The 22989-nt window shown below is 51.7% G+C and overlaps 1 protein-coding gene across 2 annotated transcripts in view; it reads right to left on the bottom strand.

Moving 5' to 3' along the window:
- Window positions 1-820: 820 nt before the first annotated feature.
- The window catches only part of TENT4A (terminal nucleotidyltransferase 4A), a 43210-nt gene continuing 21041 nt past the window's right edge, over window positions 821-22989 (bottom strand). Inside the window, exons 2-13 of one of the 2 annotated variants that reach the window (XM_074356045.1) lie at window positions 18540-18663; window positions 17672-17718; window positions 16613-16733; window positions 14477-14584; window positions 13184-13312; window positions 10634-10847; window positions 8612-8738; window positions 7884-7984; window positions 7144-7310; window positions 6539-6697; window positions 4584-4748; window positions 821-3038 (exon numbers count right to left, since the gene is read on the bottom strand). In XM_074356045.1, coding sequence (XP_074212146.1) covers window positions 2844-3038; window positions 4584-4748; window positions 6539-6697; window positions 7144-7310; window positions 7884-7984; window positions 8612-8738; window positions 10634-10847; window positions 13184-13312; window positions 14477-14584; window positions 16613-16733; window positions 17672-17718; window positions 18540-18663 — 1657 coding nt within the window. In that variant the 3' untranslated portion in view covers window positions 821-2843. Of the gene's footprint in view, window positions 3039-4583; window positions 4749-6538; window positions 6698-7143; window positions 7311-7883; window positions 7985-8611; window positions 8739-10633; window positions 10848-13183; window positions 13313-14429; window positions 14585-16612; window positions 16734-17671; window positions 17719-18539; window positions 18664-22989 lie in introns of those variants that run through there. The other variant, XM_074356051.1, reaches the window with a different exon arrangement.

Below are 22989 nucleotides of genomic sequence, written 5' to 3'. Positions count from 1 at the left end.
CTCTGGGCTGTGTGCAAAGCAGCCCGTGGCCAGTGCACATGATCGTGTCACCGAGCTGGGCCGTGACCACCATCCCTGGCCTTGAGTGTCCCCGTCTGAACCACACTGCTCCAGCTGCTCTCTGAGCAGATGTGGACTGGGCCCCCGCTGCCGACACCCCTTCACCATGGACATGCGCTCAGGACTCCGCCAACACGGGCTCAAGAACCAGCGCCTGCCTCGAGTCACAGACGTCTCACCAAAAGTGGCCACGACATACCATTCTGGGAACTTCAGGACCATCAGTGCCTCCAGCACTCGGGTTCTGAGGTTCTGGAAGGAATGCAGCATTGGGGAGAGCTTGGTCACCCCGCACCTCGGCCACGTGGCGTCACTGAAGGCAGAGCTCAGCCTCCAGACAAGTAGCCCCCTCACTGGTGTCAGGCTGTTTACAAGCTTCTTACAAATTCTGATCAAGAGTCACATTTTAAGCCACATCATGGCTGTTTGGTGGTTTAAAATGTGTTATTTTGAAGTGACATAATAATGCTGCCCTAAGAGATGCAGAAGAAATGAACGCTGTGTTGGGAGGTCACATGGGTGTGTCAGAAGCTGCAAGGAAGGAGTGTCAGTGAAGTGACTGATGCCCCGCCAGCAAAGCTGCGACAGCACGCGCCCTGCTTCGGCTCTGACTCCCCCGTACCCAGCCTGCAGCCTCAACCAGGTTCTGAATTCACTGAACCAAAGGTAGAGCTGCCCTAACTTAGAGAAGTCAAGAATGAAAACCGCAGGAACCTCCCTTCCCCTTGAAAGAAACGACCCACTCAAGCACAAGCACCACCTGGTTTCCAAAGTTTATTAAAAATCAAAGAATAGAAAAACTTTACATAAAAATATGTCAATTTTAGCTTCCACATTGTTGTCCACACACAAAAAAAATCGAAACATGGTATCTTGTTCAGCCTGCAGCGTGTGGCCACAGGGCGGCCGGGCCAATTCATCCGTTCACCGAGGCGGGACTGGAGCTTGGCGCCCGCATCTGGGACCGGGAATCGCGGAGGGCCCCCACAGGCACTCGCCTCCGTCCCCGCAGCGTTTCCTTAATGGAGGGCTACAGTCAATATTGCTAATGTGTAGAGATTAGTACAGGCCTACGTATCAGTTTTTATAAATATTTATCAATAGGTTCACAATTTAAATATCTTTAAATATTTTTGATAACCTTCGATCATCAAGAACCGCAGACGGAGTGTGCCACTCTGCTCCGGGCGCCTCCTAGAACCGGCAGGCGCGGCGGCAGCTCTCAGCGCGTGTGGGCCGGGCCTGCTTCCCTCGGGCAGCCCGCCGGCAGGGCAAGCGCTGGTCCTCGCTGGGTGTCCGTCGCGCTTGGACCCCCAGCACTCCCCACTCCGCTCGTCAATCAGGGCTCGTGTAGCAAGCTTCCCATCCCAGCCGCCTCCACTGGTGGACTTCAAAGACCAGCCCACCTGCAGTGCTCAGCAGGGCCAGAACCCCGGTGTCAAGCCTAGGAGGCAGGTCACCTAACTCCCAGGACAACTGTAGTGCTCAGAAAACTCAGGGTGAGGCGGGATGGACAGATGTATGTTCAGAAGTGGGAACAGACAGTGGCTGTCGTGGCAGAATACACTTGCACAGCACACCCGTGTGCGGCTCACGTCGGGCGCGGCCGCTCCGGCCCGACCCGGGCTGGGCTCTCCTGCGACACGTTAACCCCCACAGCGCACTGAGCAGCTCAAGCTCTTCTCATGTATTTGCTCTTAACAGAACGAATGCTACTGCTACAGATTCCACAATGGAATCAACATAATTCCTTTCTCCACATTCCTAAAACTGGGTACCACTGTCCATACTGATACTCACCAGACCCAACATTACAGGCTCTGTTACTAAAACTGACAAAGTTCACATTTTTTTTTTTTTAAGATTTTATAATGTGACAATCTTTCCTCTCCTTAGAAAGTTATACTCTGGCACTTTAAATGCTGGATCTGTTGTCTAGTTTAAAAGAAACAAAATCCAAAACGTTAAAACCCCGTGGTCACAGCGAGACACAGGCCGGACGGCAGAGCCGGCGGGCAGCTGGTCAGAGGCGCTGGAGCCGCAACCCTCTGGACACCCGCGGGGAGACACGGCTCCTTCACCACAAGCTGAGAGGCCTCACGTCTGACCAAAAGAAGGAACAGAAAATAAGCCCCAAGCCCCTCACTCGTGGTGTTAGCAACGATGCTCATCAGACAACCAGCCGACATGATGAACCCAACTTAGAAAATGCAACTCGGGAAAGGATCTCAGCATGTTTAAAAAAATTCCCTCCTCCCTTAAATATAACTTATGTGAAAATATGAAATTAAATAAAAAATATCTGAGTTATTGCACAAATCATAAGTTTTCAATATTTACATAGAAAAACAGTCCTGAAATCTGAAACAAAATGTGCGGGCAGTAAAACAATGAGGACCTCCCAAGGGGGATGGGGTCTGATCTCCGTTGCTCTGATGTGAAATCAAAGTACCCGATGCAAAGGACAAGACACAGTACCGAGAAGTGCCAAGGCCCACAGCCCGTCCCCGCAGTTCCTGGCCCAGCCCCGCTCCAGCACTGAAGGGAGAATCCTGGGAAGGCAGAAAACAGCGTCCACGTCTAATAAGGCTTCACAGATGAGCACAAGGAGCTGTTCTTTTAAGATGGACGTGACCACCACACAAGGAACATGCAGAGTGATCAGCAGCGGGCGTGAGGGCCCGGGCTGGCGGGCTGGATGCTGGTCTCAGGTCCCAGCCGGGCGCGAGGCCACCCGGCTGCGGTCTGCGGAGGGTGGGGCCAGGCGGCGGTGCCCGGAGCTATTATCTGCTGAGACTGACGGGCAGGCTGTCCCTCGTGTGTGTGTGTTTTTTCCTCCTCCAGCCAGTGCGGTTATACTGGTGGTGTCCCCGGTTGCCCACGGGAGGCCGCACACCTCCACTGCCCACAGAGCTGTAGCTGCCACCTTGGCTGTGGTTGTGGGAGCCCTTCATGGACAGCTTCATGCCACTGTGCTGCTGCAAAGACACAGACGGACAGCAGGGTTGGTGGCCGGACTGGACAGACACCCCCCAACCCTGGTGGAAACCCGCCCCACCGGCTCCTGCCGGGCTCAGAGCAGGTGCCGCGTCCATGGTGCAGGAGGTGGAAACCTTGGGGGGAGTGCGTTCAGCGCAGCACACGGGCCACGCGGTCTCGTCAGCACCGTGTTACACGTGCGCACACGCCAGGCAACACGGAGACGCCGACAGAAAGCCGACCTCTGACATCTCAGTGACTCCGTCAACGTGAGGACTGTGGGCCCCTTTCAAACTCCACGCATTCACGTCCAAATGCACCTAGAACCTCACTTCCGCCTGGTTCTCCTTGTCCACAGAAATAAAAGGGCCCCTCTCCTAATCTTCTCCCGACTTTGACTGTGACATTCTAGAAACACAAGAGGGGTCCCATGTCAGCGGGACCCCGTTCTCCACATCCTGCCAAGCCCCACGCAGAGCAGATGGGAAGACGCAGCTGGTTTGGGGAAGGCTTCAGAGCAAAACCAGAGCACCGTCAGGGAGAGCGCTTTCGCTCTCTGCGAAGTCTTACTCTCATCCTGAGCACTTCGAAAGGTCAGCCTCACACTTAGGCTGTGACGGGATGGACAAAGCCAAGAAGGAACGTTCTATTATGAAACCCCAAGTAAGAAAGTTATCAGGACTTAATGTCCTAAGTCCAAGGAGCCAACCCTCAGGGACCGAAAACTTACTGGCAACGTATAATCAGACAAGCAACGGGGGCACCAGCCGGAGTCACAAGGTGGCCTAGCGCCATCAGAGCCCGGGGAAGGCACTGGGCCTTCAGACAGCACACCTGGACTCCCACACGCCAGGACGCCACTCACAGTTCTTCCAAATACCCTGGCGCTTGGAGAGCCCAGTGCCTTGATAATGACCCATTTACCTGATACACAAGTTTCTAACATGTGGGATCTGGACTTAGAGAAGCCACAGGGTGATGGATAAACGTGTTCACAGAGACCTCTGGGCCTCAAATCTGCCTGGGGGCCCCCCCGGCCGTATGGAGGGAGTGACGCTGTGGGGACAAGAGGGAGTGATGCTGGGGGGACAGGAGAGAGTGACTCGGGGGGGACAGGAGGGAGTGATGCCAGGGGGACAGGAGGGAGTGGCGCTGGGGGGACAGCACTCCACACGGCCACCATTCTGGTTTCACTGGTTGCTTCTTGAAAACCAAAGTTTTTAGCGTGTAAATTAACAGTTAAGTGGGAAGTCAAAATATTCTTCACTTCCAATTTAACTTCTATGCTAACGAGTGCAACAGAAGAATTAAGAGAGATGTTTACAGAAATGAATTGAACAACACTAAATTTTAAAATAATTTCCTAACACTTGTAAAGTTTTGTTTCTTACAAGGGAAAGCAAACAGGAAGTTGAATGACCAGAAAACAAATTCCCTTTGAAAAATCTCTCTGTGGAATTCCCTCTCTGGTGGAGAAGCGTTAAGCACCGGCCTACCACGAGCCCGCCTGGTCGGAGCGCAGGGCCTGGGTGGACCAGACGTACCTTATGATACAGGTGGGGGCTGGAGAGCGGGTTGGGAGATGCAGACGGGATGGCCGGGGAAGACACGTGGTGGACGGCTTTCAGTGCTGGAGTCCCTTCGATGCCAGCTTGTCTACAGGGGACGGCGGCCACCCCAAGCGTTGGTGGAGGTATAGTGAACCTGGTCTGGGAGCAGAAGGACCGTGGCATCCATGAGGCACCACCCGACACAGCACACCACCCCGTCCTCGCCACGAGCAAACAGGCTCGTTAGCGTGGGCCCACTCTCACCTCACAACCTGTGTTCTGACTCAGAAACATGCTATACTCACAACAGCAGGGACAGTGCCAAGGGTGTCCAGTCACCCAGGTCATAAGGCTTAACAGTCTCTGAAGACCAAACAATTAAAAAAAATGACAGTCGCCAGAGTAACCACTGGGCCTCAGATCTCCAGGAAGAGCCACCACCGCCCACGCAGGGCCAGAGCCCCGAGCCCAGGCCTGCGGCCAGGATGACTGCCTCCAGCTCCCAACTCCCCTCCTGCATCGCAGCTCCGTCACGCGCGGAGGTGCGGGCGCGAGCCCTCTCCTCAGACCTTCGAGAACCTCACTGCTCACGTCTCAGACATATGCCTTTACCCCAAAAACCTCTGCAGAGTGGCTGTGCCTCCCAGGGCCACGGGCGCAGCAGGAGCTGGGCCTCGGGGCACACTTGGCACCCTGTCCTCACCCTTCCCCACATCCCCGGGGCCCCAGGACCCCCCAGCCACTCCCGGGCTCTCTGACAGCTTCGTGCCCCCCAGCTCTAAGCCCCCTCTTTCATCCTGAGCAGGTGACCTCACTGCTTCGCGAGCCCCATGGGGCACTGCGCCCCTACGGTTTTCGGGTGGGATTTCACACACTCACTTGACTAGAAGTAATGTTTGAAGTTTGGAAATAGAATGAGAAAGTGGGCTTTGAGCCTTGTTTTAGAGCTTGGATGATCTTAGCTTTCGCCTCACTGGCTGTTAGCGCAGCTGACTGATGGGACCACAGCCCAGCACGTGGCCCCGGACTGTGCCCGACACCCGCGCGGGAGCAGCCGCACGCGGTGCTCCAACAAGTTGAGCCTGAGGAAGCCCAGAGCCAGGGCCTCCCTGCGGCAAAACTCAGCTCACAACACGGGCAGCCGCCTCCACCTTCCACGCTCATGCAGTGTCTGGTGGGGCTGTGCTAGCCGCCACTACGTGTCCCCGGCAGCTACACTCGGGCCCGCCACAACCTGGGGTGTGTCCCGAGACTGGCCTCCCAGGACAGAGGGCTGATGTTGCACACGGATTTTCATTACTAAGCCCACGTTATAACTCACGCTGCAGAGACTGGCTCCACCTTAAAAGCAAATTAATACGATGGCTTTATATATTTGCAAGTGATACACATTTGGGACGTAGATACAAAATTTTAAATGTTTAGAATTACATTTTAGACTCAAATTTTGTCTATATTTTTAAAAAGAGGACATATTCTAATAGAAAGAGCCCTATAAATACCGCCTAACGAATAACATGGAAAAGTCAAAGTTTGTATCAAAACTGAGGAAGAGTGCAAACAGATTCTCAGCGGGAAGCAAGGACAGGTGTCCGTTTCTGCCCAGGGACAGCATCGGAGCCCCTCTCTCCCACACAATCCCAGGACAGAGGTCTCACGCTGGGCAACATGTAATTTCCAGAAAGACAATTTGGACCTTGTCAAAAGCCATTTCGGTGCCCAGGAACCAACATGATGAACCTCCACAACACGGATTTTCATAGAACGAGAGGTATCACATTCCAATAAACCACCACACAAGAGCCCTTCCCACAGAAAGAAACGCACCCTCCAAAGAGTTTTGAAGTTCTTTTTCTAACTCAAAAGGATCAGCCCGTCCTACAGTACATGCAGGAGCTTGGACGGGGTCCCGGGGCCGTCACCTGGGAGGGCACAGGCCAGCTGCGTACCTGAGTGTTAGTTGTCACGACCAGCGTTCTGGATGTAGCGGGCTGAGGTTTGCTGCCCGGCACAGGCAAGGCGGCGGGCAGGCTGGCCAGCAGAGGGGTCGGCGCCTGGAGGCTGAACTGGTACACGCTGGGCGTCGTGCAGGGTGGCGTGTCTGAATCCTGTGAGGGGCAGGAGGAGGGCTGCACTGAGGCCAGGGCCCCACAGAGCCATAGGCAGCGGTGCACACAGCCAATGACCGCAGGTTACAAGGATACAGGCAGCCCCAACCCACACAAGTCTCCTTCGCGTCACATCAAGACTGAAGAACATCATAGAGGAAACGCAGAAGAGACACCCAGACCACAGCTTTCATCTCCAAAGAAGTTTTCAAAAAAAACGATTCAGGGAAGTCCACGGCAGCCCCCGTGCATGGCGCCGCTGCTCGAGGGGCCCACGCCCGTGAGACTGGCGCCCACTGTCACCGGAGGCTCACGGCAGAGTGGGGACGGCTGGGTACAGCCTGGGGGTGGCCGTAGGCACACAGGAAAGTGAGAAGGAGGGGAGCCGCTTAAACTCACTGCTACGGGAGGTTTCCACACCCACCACCCCCAGCGGACACACTCACGATGTCACTTCCAGAAAGCGAAGACACGGAGGAGGCGGACGAGCCCGAGGACAGAAGGTGGGGGCTGGGCAGAGACAGGGTCAGGCGCGGGCCGTAGGGCGACGCGGGGTCCCGGCGCTGGGGCTGCTCTGCGTCGCCCTCGCGCTCTTTTGTCTTCATCCTGTCGTCTGCGGAGGGAGCGCAGCCTCAGTCACCCCTGCAGGCCCCGCCGAGCCCTAAACCTGCCCTTGAGGCCGACAAACTGAACTTCTCACTTCACTTTTCTTTTCCGTTAACTTTTAAAATTACATTCCAGTTACTGGAAAACACTTAAACATGCTTGGAACAGCACAGATATAGTTTTCAACTGTAAATTTTATGAAATCTAAATACAGATCAAGTGTTTCTGTTAAAAATTAGGACCCTGATCATGATAAATACACACTGGATTTCAAAGGTGCAGTACCAAAAAATCTCAGTAACTTTTTATACCAATTACTTGTTCAAATGTTAGTATTTTGAATTAAGTTGAGTAACATGTATTATTAAAATTAATTTCACCTGTTTCTTTTCACCCTTGCAATGCCGCTACGAGAAACTTTGAAATTCCATGTGCAGCATACGTGTATTCCTACTGGACAGCACTAGCCTACACCTTACAGTTTTCAAGTAAACTGACAGAAAACGGGCTGTTTTCTTAGTGTGACTGGTTTCCCACTGAGGGACAGGGCAAGGGCACCTCCCGCGCAGACGCCTCTCACCCAGGCCCGGCGCGGCGTGGACCCTGCCGCCCCACTTCTCCTTGATCCACCTCCGGTAGTCGATCACCTCCTGGGTCACCTTGATGATTCTCCCCAGCGTGCTGCAAGAGGACACGGGGGGTCACCAGGGGCCACTTCACACAGCACAGCACTGTGCTAGTGAACGATGGCGAAGAAGCTAAGACAACTTTACAAAAGCCGTACGACTGCTGACGTCTGAGTGCAAATACACCTTGAGATCACAGCACAAAGTTGGGCCCTGACGCAGAAGCCCATGAACCTACGTCTACAGAACACTGTTTAAGTCTTCAGTGATCCCAGAGGTCCCCTGTGCCCACTTCTCACTGCATGGGCAAAAGCGGAGACACCAAGCACCCACCCCGGGCCCCAAGCTCTGCTGGAAACACGGTGCGTGGCTGGAGGCCCTGGGAGCCCCGTGTCCCTCACGGGTGCCAGGCTCAGAACCCACTGCCTGCACGGCCTACCAGAAGCGCCACTACCCCCCTGCTTCAACCTCCCCGAAGCAAACACCCTAAAGAAAAGTCAACTCCCCAAATAAGAAATTTTCAGCTCCTGACCGTGGATGACCATCCTGAACTCCAGAAAGGTCTTCCTTTACCAGTAACTTCAAGTTCTACTAAAACATGACAACACGTCCCTCACCAAGCCTCACAGAAGCAAAGGGCAGAGGTAAGGGAGCCAGTGCCGCGGGGCCGGGGCGCGGTTACCTCTCGGAGTCCCTGTTGGGGTAGGACCTAGCGAGGGGTGACACGGCGTGGCTGAGGACGATGTAGGCGTAGTCAAACACCTGCTTCACCTGCATGGCCCCGTAGGAGCTGCGGCCAACGTCGTTTCCTGGAACAGAAAGGCAGCTGTAAAACGCCTCACATCTGAGCCTGAGCCATTCCCAGATGTGGGCAAGCCTCTCTCCTGGGCCACAGGGAAGCCCTCACCCCAGCAGCACAGCCGGCCAGATCAGCACCAGCAAACACGCTGCCCACAGCCCGTGGGCAGCCCACGGCGTTTCCGGGCTGAGAGCCTATCTCACCGTCATCAGACCAGTCAGTGTCCCCCTCCACTAACAGAGATGTCATTCACAGAGACAAAGTGACGGTTCACGAAACAGTCAGGTCACCCCTCCTCCAGGTGGCAAAAATCTCAGTGAAGCCAAAGTACAATCTAAATCAGACAGTCACAGCCTGCCTAAGGGGCCAGTTAGCCTGGGGCCCCTGACTTCGCTCAGCACTGGGCAGACCCGGGAGGGCAACGCCTCTAGGACAGAACGTGCCAGGCTGAACTTCAGGGTGCTGAGGACCAGGTGGACAGCAAATAAAACGAAGCTGTCACTGAAGTCACCAAGCGGGCCACAGTCCAGGAGCTGACTTCTGTTAAGAACAGCAGTTTCCAATTGTAATTTACACATAACTCGTGCCTCACAGTTCAGGTAGGTGAGGGCTTTTTTAAGGAGACATTCTAAGAACTTCTCTCTTTTCCAGATTTAATGCTATAAACCCAGTGACTATGTGGGTTTTCATTTTCAAGTGTGTTTCAGCAAACACTGAAGGACTTGACGGCCGTTTAACTGATCCAACACAGACAAGTCGGCGATGAGAAGCTGTCCTGCTGGGCCGCCGGGAAAGCACTGCTGAGAAAGCACTGCTTGGACCATGTCGTTTACAAACAGAAGACAACAGTCAGTATGTTTTCTTTCAAAATATTTTTAAGAAATAAATTTCATACCCCAGAAGCCATAAAACAAAAAAATCATTAAATTTGAGGATATTGAAAATATATATATGTATGAGCTAAACAATAGGGAAAAAAAAACAAATACAGATGCAAGACAAAAGTGCAGCATGATGACAAAGAAAGGCTTCCCGGACACACAGGGGCCTCCTGAGGTCAGTGAGAGCTGCACAGACGGACGGACAAAGCACATGAACTCACACAGAAGGAAACACAGCCAGCAGTGCACCTGCAGCCAACATTCCCCACCAGCTTTCTGTCCCTGTCACAGTGTCACTGACTTTACCACCAACAGGACGAATAGTGTCACCTCAGTGACACTCAACAACCATTTGTGGGACTGATAAGAAGCCCTGCGTTCAACCTCACTTGTCAGTAAAGAAATGTAAACTGAATGAAAATGTACACTGCGTGGTCTCATCAGACAGGCAAAGATTTAAAAGGCTGTCACCAAACTTGTGGGGGTAAATATGCTGAAAGGAATAAAACCAGGAACACGGCCCCGGGCTCAAGGCGGCAGCCCCTGCAACGGAACGTGCCCCGGACACGCAGGACACTGGGTTCAGGGATACTGTCCGGTAAAATCACAAGCTGCAAATCTGCCTGTATTACGTGACGCTACCTAGATAATGAGGAGGCAGTGAGAACTGTCAATACCCATGGAGGAAACACTGGAGAAAACCACATCAGAAGGGACTAAGTAAGGCATGCTTGGCTTTTCCACGTGACAAACCGCTGGGAAGCAGATGGCTTATGATGGGTATGGAATACTTTTCTAGTCAGAAAAAATTCTTTTTTTCTTAATTCTCACTTTCTACATTTACTTCCACAGTAAGTTAATAAGAAGCATCAACAGGGAATTCTGAACGCACAGCCATTAAGCCTGTTAGTACCTGTTAGTACGGGAACCTGCATCAGAACAGACCAAACGACGCCCTGGGCTCTCGGGCCGGCAGGTGCGCGCGGTGCCCAGGGCTGGGGCCGGGGTGGCGGGGCGTCCTTACCAGGCAGCAGGGGGTCCTCGATGCACAGCATCGACGGTCTGTACCCGCTGGTCATGGCTTTCATGATCTCCTCTTTGGCAATATAGGCACCTCCTTCTTTTATTCTAATACCAGTTTTCAAGTAATTAAAATTTCTTCCGTAGAGTTCAAAAAATTCTACAAGAAGCATTCCAAGGTTTTCATCAGCTCTCCGGGCATCAATTCTTGGATGCAACTGTGAAAACAACACACCTGCAGTTTGTATGGATCCCAGTCGCTTCCTGCAGATGCCCGCGTGCGGCGGAGCCCACTACCTCGTGGCCTCTGCAAGGGCGGCCAGGGTGGCCCTCTGGTGCTCAGCAGCTCTGGCGCTGCCAGGAGGTGCTAACAGAGCCAGGTGCTAACAGGCGCTAACAGAGCTCTTGATTGACATATCCTGTGTCAATCAAGAGCATTCAAAAGGAACGAACCTTTCTGGATTTATAAATTATACTTCAATTCCTTGACGTTCTTAATCCACAGAGCAACTGTCTACAAACACAGACATCTGGTTCATCATAAATTCCCAAATACCATAAATAAGTGGATGATATTCTGCACAATTTAGTCACCTAGATGGTGGAGGTAATTTTAAAAATTCAGATCTTAATTCCATTACTCTGACATACAACCAACAGGGGGCAGTATGAGACTGACCAGTATCACACTGTGAATAAAACCACAACATGAAAGGATTAATTTTAACCATGCAAGGTAATCAGCGCTGTGTCATAATATTTACAGCAAAACTTACATCCCTGCCTTGCATGCAGATTAGCATTGACCTCGGTTCCACACTGCGCTTTCCTGAAGCCCCCATCTACTGACCTCTCCAAGTGTCATGGATCCGAGAGGCCCACGACTTTGAGCAGCGCAGACCTGCACTGCCCACTGTGATGGCCACGAGCCATGTGTGGCTATTTACACTTAGATGAATGAAAGCACATTAAACGTTCACTTCGCTGGCCTTGGCAGCCACGTGGCCAGCGCTCAGCAGGTGCACGTGGCTTGCGGCGGTCCTGCTGGACGGAGTGGACCGGGAGCCCTGGCAGCCGCACAGGAAGGTACACTGCACGGCGCCGCCCTGGGCAAGGCGGTCAGGTCCATGCGAACAGCAAGCCCAGCAGAAGGACCGTGTCTGGAAGCACTCCTAACGCAGAGCTCCGTGAGGAGGTATGGCCTCTGAAGCCTGCAGGTATTTTCAGGGTTCAGAAGATGTTCCCAAGGCTCAGGGTAGCATTCCTACTTTTTCCTGACCCCTTCCCTGCCTTCTAGTCAAAATCAACTGCCTGAGAGCCCACCCAGCACAAGCGTGGGCCTTCTGACCCTAATCAGCCATGAAAGGAACGCAGACGCCACATGGTCACAGCTGTGAGGCAGAGGACGAGGCACCAAGGGACATGAGGTGCCAGTGGTGACCCACCCAGCCTGGTGTGGCCTCCGCAGGTCGCTTGGCCCAGAGCTCAGCAAAGTGCACGTGAAAGGAGGCACGATTACAAGGCTACTGGGATAGTTCAAATCAGGACAATGGGAGGAAATAAATTTAAAAAACATAAGGTTGTGTTTAGTTCAAAATAACGTCCAAACACTGGGGAAGACCAGGAGGGCAGCGTCTTGGAGGTGAGAAGAGAGGACGAGGCAGCGGGACTGAGGCTGTGAGGAAGCAGACGAGGAGCTCTGCTGCCCGTGCTCAGAGCCGCTGTGCAAGGATGTGCCGGGGAATCAGGCAGGGAGGGGTTGGCCAGAGTTCCACTGGCCGTCAGAGGTATTGGTGATGCTGAGAAAAACGACCCAATTCTGGACATAAAACCCTAAGCACAACCACAAAGACAAAACTAATGATAAACACTGAGGAACAGAGCTGTGCAGCTAAAACACAGGCCAGATTCTGTAAAGAAAAGAGACTCCTTCATACAGGTAAATATAAACGGGATAATTAACGTTGCAATTAACTTAGAGATTATTTTATAAGTGAAAATAGTGTAAGTATAGCTTAATACAGCATTTAATACTCAGGTAGGTTTTCTACTGACAGTTTTTCCGTGGCACTCAACAAAGTAAGGGCAATATAATTATAGACAAAATACTGGTTTTTTTAATCACTGAGAAAAAAGGGTCTCTTCAGTACTTTTTTTTTTTTTTTTACCATATATGGCACCCAATTTTTTTTCTGAGACAAATTTTTCAATATAAATCACAGTCAAGAACCAAGAAAAAGTTTTTCAGTGTCTATCAAGACATGAAATTTTTCTACACGTAAAGAGTTTCTTTAAGATTAGATCAATATTCTATTAAATGATAGAACCAGTTAAATCAGATACAAAAAAAAGCTATAAATGAGCAAAAGGAAAAAAATATTGCTCAAAACAGAGTTTTACCATGAAAATTAAAAGTCAATTTCTACTACACCAAAACAGAACCGTGTAGAGACAGCAAGGAACTGAATTCATGAAGAGACTGATCAGAACCTCAGGAAGAAATACTCCTGCACGAGTCTCATTATCAATGGTTCTCAAGAGGAAGCACACTCACCTGCAGGAAGCTAATGGCCATTAAAATGAGGCTGTACGAGCTAATTCCACCTGTAAAAACTTCATTCAGGTCCCTCTGCAGGAGGAACTGTTTCAACACTAAAATCAAGTAAGGCAGCAACGAGTATTTCTGTAAATTGCAAAAGAAAAACATCATCCGGTTAGTTGACGCAGCTCTGAAGACTTCTGACACAGCAGACTGCACGTGCAGACAGGAAACGGACTTTGCGCCCCTCCCAAGGCTCTAGGCCAATCATCCTCAAACTGTAGGAGCCTGAGAATGAATTACTTGAGGGGCTCATTAAGGTCTGGTTGGGGAGCCCCTCTCCAGGTTACAGTTCAGCAGGGATGAGGAGGGGAAGCCACATGGAGACCCCAGGCCAACAGGGGCTGGGCCTGAACGAGGGCCCTCCTCAGGGAGCTCCCTGCTCGCTACAGCCACGCGTAAGCTTTGTGGGCGGGGGCGCAGTGGGCAAGGGAAGGTCCTAGAACCAGTGTGCAAACAGCTACTGCTCAGAGGCACCCGGGAGAGGAGCAGACAGGTGGAGGGGGGACAGCCCGTGAGACGGGAAGGCAGCAGAACATGGCATCACCAAATGCAGGACAAGGTGGAGGCGGCGGGGTGGGAACAAGGAAACGCCAAGGGGCCGGAGAAGGGGGTGGTGGGGCGTGGAAGCTTCAAGTGTTTCTCCTGTTCTGCTGGGGCAGAGATGATCCTTCAGACAAGCCTGATGGTGCAGAGGAAAGGAGAAAACTGGAGAGCAAGGCCCTGAAACTGTGGGAAGGGGCCGGATACAGTGACGGTGCAGGGTTGTCCCATCACTTCCATCGTAACAGGAGGGAAGGACTCTCTGTTTAACTGGACGCACCTGGTCAGAGTCCGAAATCCATCAACAAACAAGTCCATTATCCTGTCCTCAGACACCGAGACCATCCACAGTTAAGCAAATCTAACGCCGCTATGATGCATTCAACTTGCAGTGAACTAAACTTGTAAATCGGCACACTGAGCTACAGGGATGGCCACTGCGTAACAACTAAAAAGACTATTTCAACAAAGCTCTCTAAAATAACGCTCAAGTGTATGAAACGATTAGCCAAGGAAAGCAAATCTGCAAGACAGCTATGTAATTTCAAAGCATCACTAGAACTAACATCCTATAATAAATTCAACTGTTACAGTCGCTCTCACTAAAGACTATCAGTACTTTAAATTTTTTAACATCTAAAAGAAAAATGATACCCACATAACAAGCCCCTTATGTTTACTGTGTTAACTTGCAGATGACAGCACCTTCATATAATTCTTGATGAACTCTGCTGCCCGGACCCCAGTCTCCATGTTAAAGCTGATGTCGACTTTAACTTCCGTCTCCTGGTCTGTAAGTTTTATTATTGGTACCTGCAAAGATGTAATTTAGAAAATCATGCTTTAATAGGTAGTATTTTCCATGGTCAGGCATCAGAATGTTCCCAGGTTGTACAGAGGGTTCTTCCCCTTATTCCCCCAAGAAGCTTAGAGATCATGAACTCCAGACGGTAAGGATGAGGAGACAAGGGACTTGGCCAGCGTTAACCCCATGAGTCCCCAAGGCCCCCTCCCAGTCCTGACAACAGCTCGTGCTCACCTCTGCCCAGCCCTGCTGGCCCGACCAGCGCCTCACTGGGGACCAAGCATCAAACACCCGCTCTGCACAAGCCCTGGGCTCACAGCCTGCCCGCCACGAGAGGAAGCTGGCTAAGGCCCCGTCCCACCGCGAGTGCCCAGTGATGGGAAGAGCTTGTCTAGCAACCACCTTTGCTAGGATTTCTGAAAGCCATTCAAAGTAACTTCAAAGCCATTTTTAAAAATTTTTTGTACTGATGTTTCTCTGAGAACAACTCTACTTTGGGTTTTCACTCTTAAAGACAATTTAACTTAAAAAAATTTTCCCTGAAAATCAGAATGAAAGGCTATTTTGGAAATACTCTCATTGACAAGAATTATCACCAAAAGGCACTCAAAACCAGCCTCATAAAAGCTGCCCATTCAGACCACTCCCCCACACAGAGATGTGTTCTTTCAGAAGAAAAGCTGCCTCCAAGGAATAAAAAGGGACATTCCCTTCACCAAACAATCAGGTCTAATGAAAGGTTTAAAATGTGAAGTCAACGCGGGAACACGCTCTTCAGTGCACACCCCATCTGGGCTCTAAACTTACACCAGGGGCGTGCTGCCAAGGACACGCCCAGACCAGCAGGCAGGGGGCGCTATGGCCAGCGTGGACCAAGACTTGGGCAGAGAAACCAAGTTTCTTTCCCACAGAACACAGCTCAAGCGCCCACCCTCCAGGATGTGGCCGGTTCCGCACGGAGGAACCCCACTGCCACCATCCCAGCCACGACACCCCGCCTTCTCTGTAGTGGTGGGCTTTCCCCCCAAAACACACACACACACACTCACAGGCTGAACTCCCACATTCTGGAGATCAGAAGTAATACTACAACACTGATTTTTTGGTGGTGGTTCAAAATAGACAAGCTTTCTCCTCAAACACAGCCCTCATGCTGGGTTCAGAGCCCATGACCCATGACCAGCGGAGGGCCGCCCGGCGACAGCTTGCGCCATGGGCAGGAGCAGTGGTGGACACTGCTCCCCAACCACACGGGACCTACGGCAGCAGCAGGGGTGTGCCAGCAGTGAAGCCACGTGACCACGCAGCTCCTGTAACACCCACTCTGCACAGTCCGGCCTCCAGAAAGCTCTGGGCCCCTGGGCGATCCAGCTGGGCCTCCTCAGCTCCTCTACAAGGGTACCTGGTCAGAGACCACCACCCACTGTACTGTCCCCGAGAGGCCAACACGCTGGAGCGAACGGCAGAGCCACAGACGGCACGGCTGAGGTCTGATCACCATCACACAGCAGGCCAGGGGCACAGTCTGAGCTGTCTGTCACCCAGACTTGGATACACTCGACACACACATCAAAAGCGGCTTCATCCTCCAATTTCTCCCCAAGAGAAGTACGGTTTTCACACGTGTACATTTTTTAACAGTGAAAGGGAACAGGTTTTTCTTTCTGAAGTAGCAAACGGTAATCTCCATCTGTATAGTAAGTGCCACAGCTCACATCATTCAGCCACGTGCTGAAAGGGCAGCGTCTGAACGTGCCTCGTTTCTAATATTAACATCCCCTCCCGACACACCCTCACAGAAGGTGACCCGATCACATAGGTCAGTGCTCTCACAACTCGTACTGCACACTCTTAACACATCCTCAGGTGGTGATCCTACTATAAAAAATACAAGCACACTTACATTAGAAGTAGGGAAGTCTTCAGAAACATGACCAGTAACTTCCGTTAAAAACTACCAGCCAACCCCACAGGGCCACGGGCCACCGCGGGTGAGGAGAGGGCCGCGCGGCCGGGCGGGGCCCGCACGCACGTACCGTGGCCTTGTCCAGGACCTTGATGGAGCACGGCTCAGCCACATTGTGCTTCCGCAGGGCCTGCTCCAACAGCTGCAGAGGCGGGCGCTCCCACTTTCCAAAGACCACCAAGTCGATGTCGCTGAAAGGCAAAAAAGCGAGTGTGACCCCCTGCTCGCCTCCCCACATGGAAACACGCATGTCTGGGGTGACCAGCATCACGCACAGGCCTGCAGCTCCTCCGATGGCGTATCTTATCCCATCCAGCATCTCCTCTCAGCAAGAGAACACGTGGGTCCTGCACTATTGCAACAAAGATGGAAAGGGAACAGCTGAGTCTCCCATATCACACAGTAATGGGGGACTGGGGTGAAGGCACCTGCCCTCTGAGGTCGCCTGGTCCTCATGTCTGTGCTGTAACCACTTGGTCACTCTTGTTGACCCCAGATCCCAGACATGTAGAATCTGCTCAATTTGCCACTTGCCCAGCCAATGCCAACCCAAATCCTGAGATTATGGTCTCGTTAGTCTCCAAGTGTTAACAGTGGGGTAGAGAAAAATAAGCTTTTAATAAACAGTGCATGTAAAATTAACTAGAGATTAGAGAGTTCTTGATGGAGAAACCCTGGAGAACGGCTTTCGTATGCACACTAGTTTGATGGTTTCCTATCCAGTAAAAATCCTCACAAAATACTAAACAGAATTTTCTTGAATCTTCATTAAAACATAAAATCAATTTTTCAAAAATATATCCAAGAACCTCAGAATGTTTTCTATTGCATCTGCCTCCCACGGCCTGCTCACTCATCTTCTCTGCGCTCCTGGTAGCCAGCATCCTTGCACCCCGTCAAATTAAGTGCAAGAGGAAAAATGCAAAGCAATCAATTATCACAACAGTAAGTTAAACTTTTATTTCCTGTGATTCTCCCTCTGCGCTCCATGCGCTTTCCTCTAGCTCACATTTTTAGCCTTAGATTTGAATACAAGTAACCTACTCTCAGCCTTTAACACATGTACAGACCCCACCACCCCAGCTAAGTAACACACACACACACCTGTGCAGGGCCATCTGGTGCTCACCTGGTTGGAAGATAGAGGCCTGTACTAAAGCTGCCAAATATCTGCACCTGAAAGAAAGAGTGAGCATCTTCAGATCTGTCTTCAGCCTTCCCTCCACCACTTCTCACCCGATTCTCGGGGGAGGGGGCCCAAAGCCAATCACACAAAATCCTCTCAATCTTTTAAGTTAAAGACCTGCCCCAAAAGGAATTTTTAAAAACTCAAAATTAAGAGACATAACAGTTACTGGTCTCACCACAACTGCTCAAAGCCGGGGATGGTTAGAACGGTTTCAAGCCCACAGGAGGTGGAGGGCAGGGCTCTGTCCCAGGGCACCGAAGTGCAAAGCAAAACTGTCGTGTGTCATTTTAAAGGAGGAGGGGAGCTGCGCTGCCGCCTCACCCACTGCCCATCACCAGCCTGCGCCAGAGGACCGTCTCCTGTGGCCCTCACACGCACTCCAAGTGCCCTGGGCAGCCTCTCAACAAACACGCGTTCACCCCCTGGAAAGGCGGTGTGTGACAAAATACTTTCAGGTTTACAGCCCTGAACGCATGCTATCATGTGTGATTCAGGGAAGAGGTAAAACTTCTCATCTTAAGGTAAACTTAAAACAAGAAAAATAATCACATTATTCCAGGAAAAAAATTCCTTTAGGCCAACATCCTCACACTTGAAGGCGTCAGAGCCTCCCCGTCGTGGTCCCGCCCCCACCCAGGGCCTGGGGTCCAGCAGGGACGGGGTGGGGCATATCTAACAGGCTCCCGGGGGGAGGGCGCTGCCCATCCCAGGACCACAGCGGCAGACCACTGCCTCGGGCCAAGGACAGCGGGTCGGGGCTCCCAAAGACTGACTCACAAGGACACAAAAGCAAGAAAATGGTACCCACATCAGCCGTCGGCCAGAGATCTTTAACCACGGTTTCGATCCTTTTCACCACTTCTCTTCTCATGGCTGCTTCTTCAGGACAAGGGGACATGAAGTTATAAAAGTCAATTATTTCCTCATGAAGTCTAGCGGACAAAAGAGAAACACATTGGAGTTACAATTAAACCTGACCACACTTTCTCATTGTTATTAGATCAACATGACACTGAAATATATTTCTGACCATTTAAAATACAGTTTCTTTTTTCCTCTGAAAGTATGTAATGAAATGAAAACTAATTACACAGTATGGTTTAGCATCACAGATTAACACGAGTGAATTTTGTTGATATAAATATCAAAACTTTCCACTGGCATTTCAAAAGAAACATTTCAGTGACTTTACAGAAGAGAAACTGAGAGCTCCGCCCATGAAAAATGAAGGGTGATTCCAGCCGCCGCAGCGCGGGAAAACCAGTCACCCCGTGCCACTGTGCTCGGGCCCCAAGGGCACCTTTTGGCGCCTCTCGCTAAAGGGTGCAGGTGGGTCTGAGACAGGTGAAGCAGGAAGACACGTGTCCTGGATCCCGGCTGGCAGCCCTGAGTCTCAGCACCAGGGTCTGCCCAACCCACTCACTGACAGGCCTTGAATCCAGCACCGAGCGCCTCGTGACGCATCAGAGAGACATTCCATCCAGCACTCAAGTGTGCCCCCCTCCAGACTCCGACGGGAGGGCACCACCAGCGCACGGGGGTGGGACTAAGTACGGCCCCCCCCCTTTACTACAAAGAGCTGAAAAGCAGTGTTTTCAGGGGAGAAGAAGGAGCTCTGAAAGCCACCTCACACCCCTGCTCAAAAGCCACTCCTCTGTCAGCCCCGTGGATGACAAGCCAGCCCCCTGGCCATGGCAATAAGGAGTCAAGTTTCAGCCAAGGATCTGGGCCACAGACTCCTTTTACAGGAAGGAAAGACAGGTCATCCTCAGTTACTTTTAGGGATTAAAGATGGGGAAGCAAATAATCCAACCCTAGGAATTACATCAAGTCAAATCCACCTGCCTCCAATCTAAGTTTGATTATCAGTAAGGAAGAGAAGATAAAATAAAATTAGTTCAATAATGATATCATGTCAGCTCAATAGCAAGCAAAACAGTCCACCTGACAGCAGGCAATGCTTCTCAACAGGACCCATTAGTGTCAAGCTACAAGGTAAGGCCCCAACATCTAGTATCTTATCTTCACCGACTCTGGCTTAAGGCCAGTCTCAACTCTCACCTGCGGGATCGCCTCCCCCAACCCCACAATTCATTTGCAGCGACCACTCCTAACGCTAACAGCTACTCGAAGTCACTGAAAGCACACAGGGGACTCCAGCAGGAAATAAATACTCAACACCCTTGTTCAAGGTGCAGCCACAGTACCAGTTGCGCCACCACCGAGTGGGAACCTGACTTATCCTGTTTAAGTTTTTTTTAAAAAATCAAACAAATCTTCACCCCAAATATGCTGCTGATTCAGCCATGAGTCCAGTTTTTAGTAAATCTAAAAACGTAAGAAGTCATGCAACATTAAAATGCAGTCATTTTTCCAAAATATCTATCAATTTAGGGGCTAAAGCTTCTATCATCTCAACAACCACCGAGCACCAACTACATCCTAAGCATCTGACACACCTCTTCCAGCAGCTCTGCAGGCGCGTCAGGACAGAGGTGTCCCCTACAATTCCCACCACTCGGCAATGCTGCCAGCAGGTGAACGCCCGCACTGGGGAAGAGCCAGGGGACCCTTCCCCGGTTACAAGGGCATCTGGCAGGTCTCCTGTGTCAGTCACTGTCACTGCGCAGAACTGTCAGGAAGGCGGCACTGGGCTCCTCAGGAGAAGAGCTCGTGCGTGGGGCCAGCCCCAGCTTGGGGGAGAACATAGTCCACCGGAAGCACTAAGAGCACACGCTCTCCTCCAACTCAGAACAGTGCCGGTAACAGGCATGTACACATAGAGAGACACAAAAACAGGGATATGGGCCCAGAATAAGCAACTGGCCCAGCGCCATGGAAGAATACCAAAGCCAGTGTGCTAAGAGTCTATCCTCATCCCACAAATTGTAACACATTAAAGCATCGAGGACACAGGACATTCCAATTTGCCAAAATGTCACAGCCAGTCTGCACTTGCAGAGTGGAATAAACTGTCACGTATGGAAGAATACGAAAAGTGGCTCCAAGGCTTCCCAGGACCCCTGCCCCCAGGGCCCGGGATGCACCAGGAAAGGAGAGAGCAGCGCACAGACCCTGCCAGTTTGTCAGAGGCCTGCTGCCCCGCCTGGCAGGGAGGAGGCGGCTCGGCACACCGCCCTCCGTGTCTCAGAAGAGATTAATGGTGAGGAGGAGGTGTGCCCATAGTCCCAAAGCCAAGCAGTACCAAGCAGGACGCAAGCCTCCTGACATCAGCGTGGTGCCCCACCAAGAAGACGCTAACGACATGCCTATCTGACATACGTATTGAAAGTTAGCAACTGCTGTAACAAATACTAGAAGAGTATTTTTGCTTTGCTTTCTGGGAACAGAAGGGATACTGCTGGTGGCCGGCTGCGGCCCAGCCCCTGCTGGTCTCCGAGGCATGCAGGGACTGGAGGCTCTGCAGTGTGACAGCACCGTCGGGCCAGAAAGACTCAGAAGGGTCTAACAACCATCATGACGTTGGGGTAGATTCTAAAGGCCCTGCAGCGCCTCCCTGGCCCGGGTGTCCGGGGAACCCTGTGAGGAGGGAGGAAACACCGAGGGCTGGGATGGGGTGGGGCGGAGGTCAGGCAGTGGAAGTGTGGATCAGAGCAAATCCACAGAGCCCACAGGATGGAGAACCAGCGCCCTCCCTCCCTACCCCCTCATCCTTCAGGCGTGTGGTGATGGCCTGGAGCCTGTCTCCGCCCCAGGAAGGTGACCTCCAGGAGGAAAGGGGCTCACCTGCTCACAGCCTGACCTCCGGCACCGGAACAGGCTCGTTCACTGTGAGCATTCGATCAATATGCGTGGAATGAATCAGGTTTTGATAAATTACATTATCTTTGCTTACCACCTCGTCATTTAAGATCTGTATTCCCTACACAATGTCATCAAAAATTGGCATTTCAAGAAATATTTTACCCTTGTACTGGATAACTTGATTTGTCAGCAGAAGTCATTTAAATGACCAACTATCCTTTTTTAAAATGTAAACAGTGCTAAATAAAAGAGCTGGGATTACTTTATTCGATACTGCATTACAAGGAGTTTTCATCACTTTAAGAACCCACATACAACAGTGAGAATGATACGCTCACAATTAAGTGCCATCAGCCACGTTTCCAGCCGCCAACCCCAGACACAGGCAGGGGTTCTGTGAGTCGATCACTTCCAATACTGGACATACACACACTCAGTTCTCCAGTGTTTCCTTCATGAAGAACTATGTCCATGAAAAGTTTTGATCTTTTCTACTCAAAAATGAAATGAAGACATTTACTCTTCTCACATATCAAAACCACAAAGTGCTCCACGGCTGACCAGACGTCCACATAAAAGCCACGCTGAAGTCTCCTTGTCTGCAGCAAGTTAATCACCGCACCTCTTGGCGCACGTGTCAGCCCACCAGCATTCAGCCTCCACATCTCCAAGGGAACGTCTACGCTGTGACCACCATGGACACATCTCCTCTATGATGGATCAGAGACGTGGTCTCTCAAAGCTAGCAGCCCGCCAATTTCTGAGGGCCCGAGGCCGCTGCCTCACGCAGCAGGCTGCTGGCTGCCCACTCAGGGTGCCCGGAGCCAACGAGCACCCTCTCCTGCGGCTCCAGGCACCAGCGAGCCCTGGCGGAAGCCCCGGGGAGGCCTCCTCAGAGGGATTCTCACGGCCCTCCGCCCTCCCGCCCGCAGCCCTGCAGCGCTGACCTACGAGACAGGCGGCCGTGTGGCACGGGAGCGGGGCTGCACCCCTTGGGGTCGGGGCGTCATCACCCCGGTACTTTCCCTCTTTGTGGCCAAACCCAATGCTGACACAGTAACCAAAAAACCATGAGGTTAGATTCCTGCCTTGTTCTACATTTGAAGACATAATACAGACGCAGAGCTAAAACTTTAAATGAAAAAGTCAAACAGAAGAAGAAAAAAAGAGCAAGGGGCACCATCAGCCATCCCGGACTCGATGGGAGCCTTCCCAGACTCCAACACAAAAACATTACAACGCAAAGACTGAGAGTCAAACAATTACAAAGAAATTCTATCAAAAAAACACACGGAGTGTAAACAAATAAAAATGTCAAGTGCACAGGCAGAAACAACGGGATTTGTTCAGAAAGACCAGGCCTCTCGCGGCCTCACACTCTGGGGTGAGCTGCCAGCGTATCTCAAGGCTGAAGGAAGGTGTCCCTCCCTGAGCCCGCACCCCGCACCCGGACGGCCGGGCTCTGAGCCACTGACACACACCGGGGACCGCCA

This window comes from Camelus bactrianus, chromosome 3, assembly GCF_048773025.1.
Source record: "Camelus bactrianus isolate YW-2024 breed Bactrian camel chromosome 3, ASM4877302v1, whole genome shotgun sequence".
In the NCBI taxonomy this organism is placed as follows: Eukaryota; Metazoa; Chordata; class Mammalia; order Artiodactyla; family Camelidae; genus Camelus; species Camelus bactrianus.
Note: the sequence above shows the minus strand (reverse complement) of the source record. Positions and strands in the feature narration are given on the sequence as shown.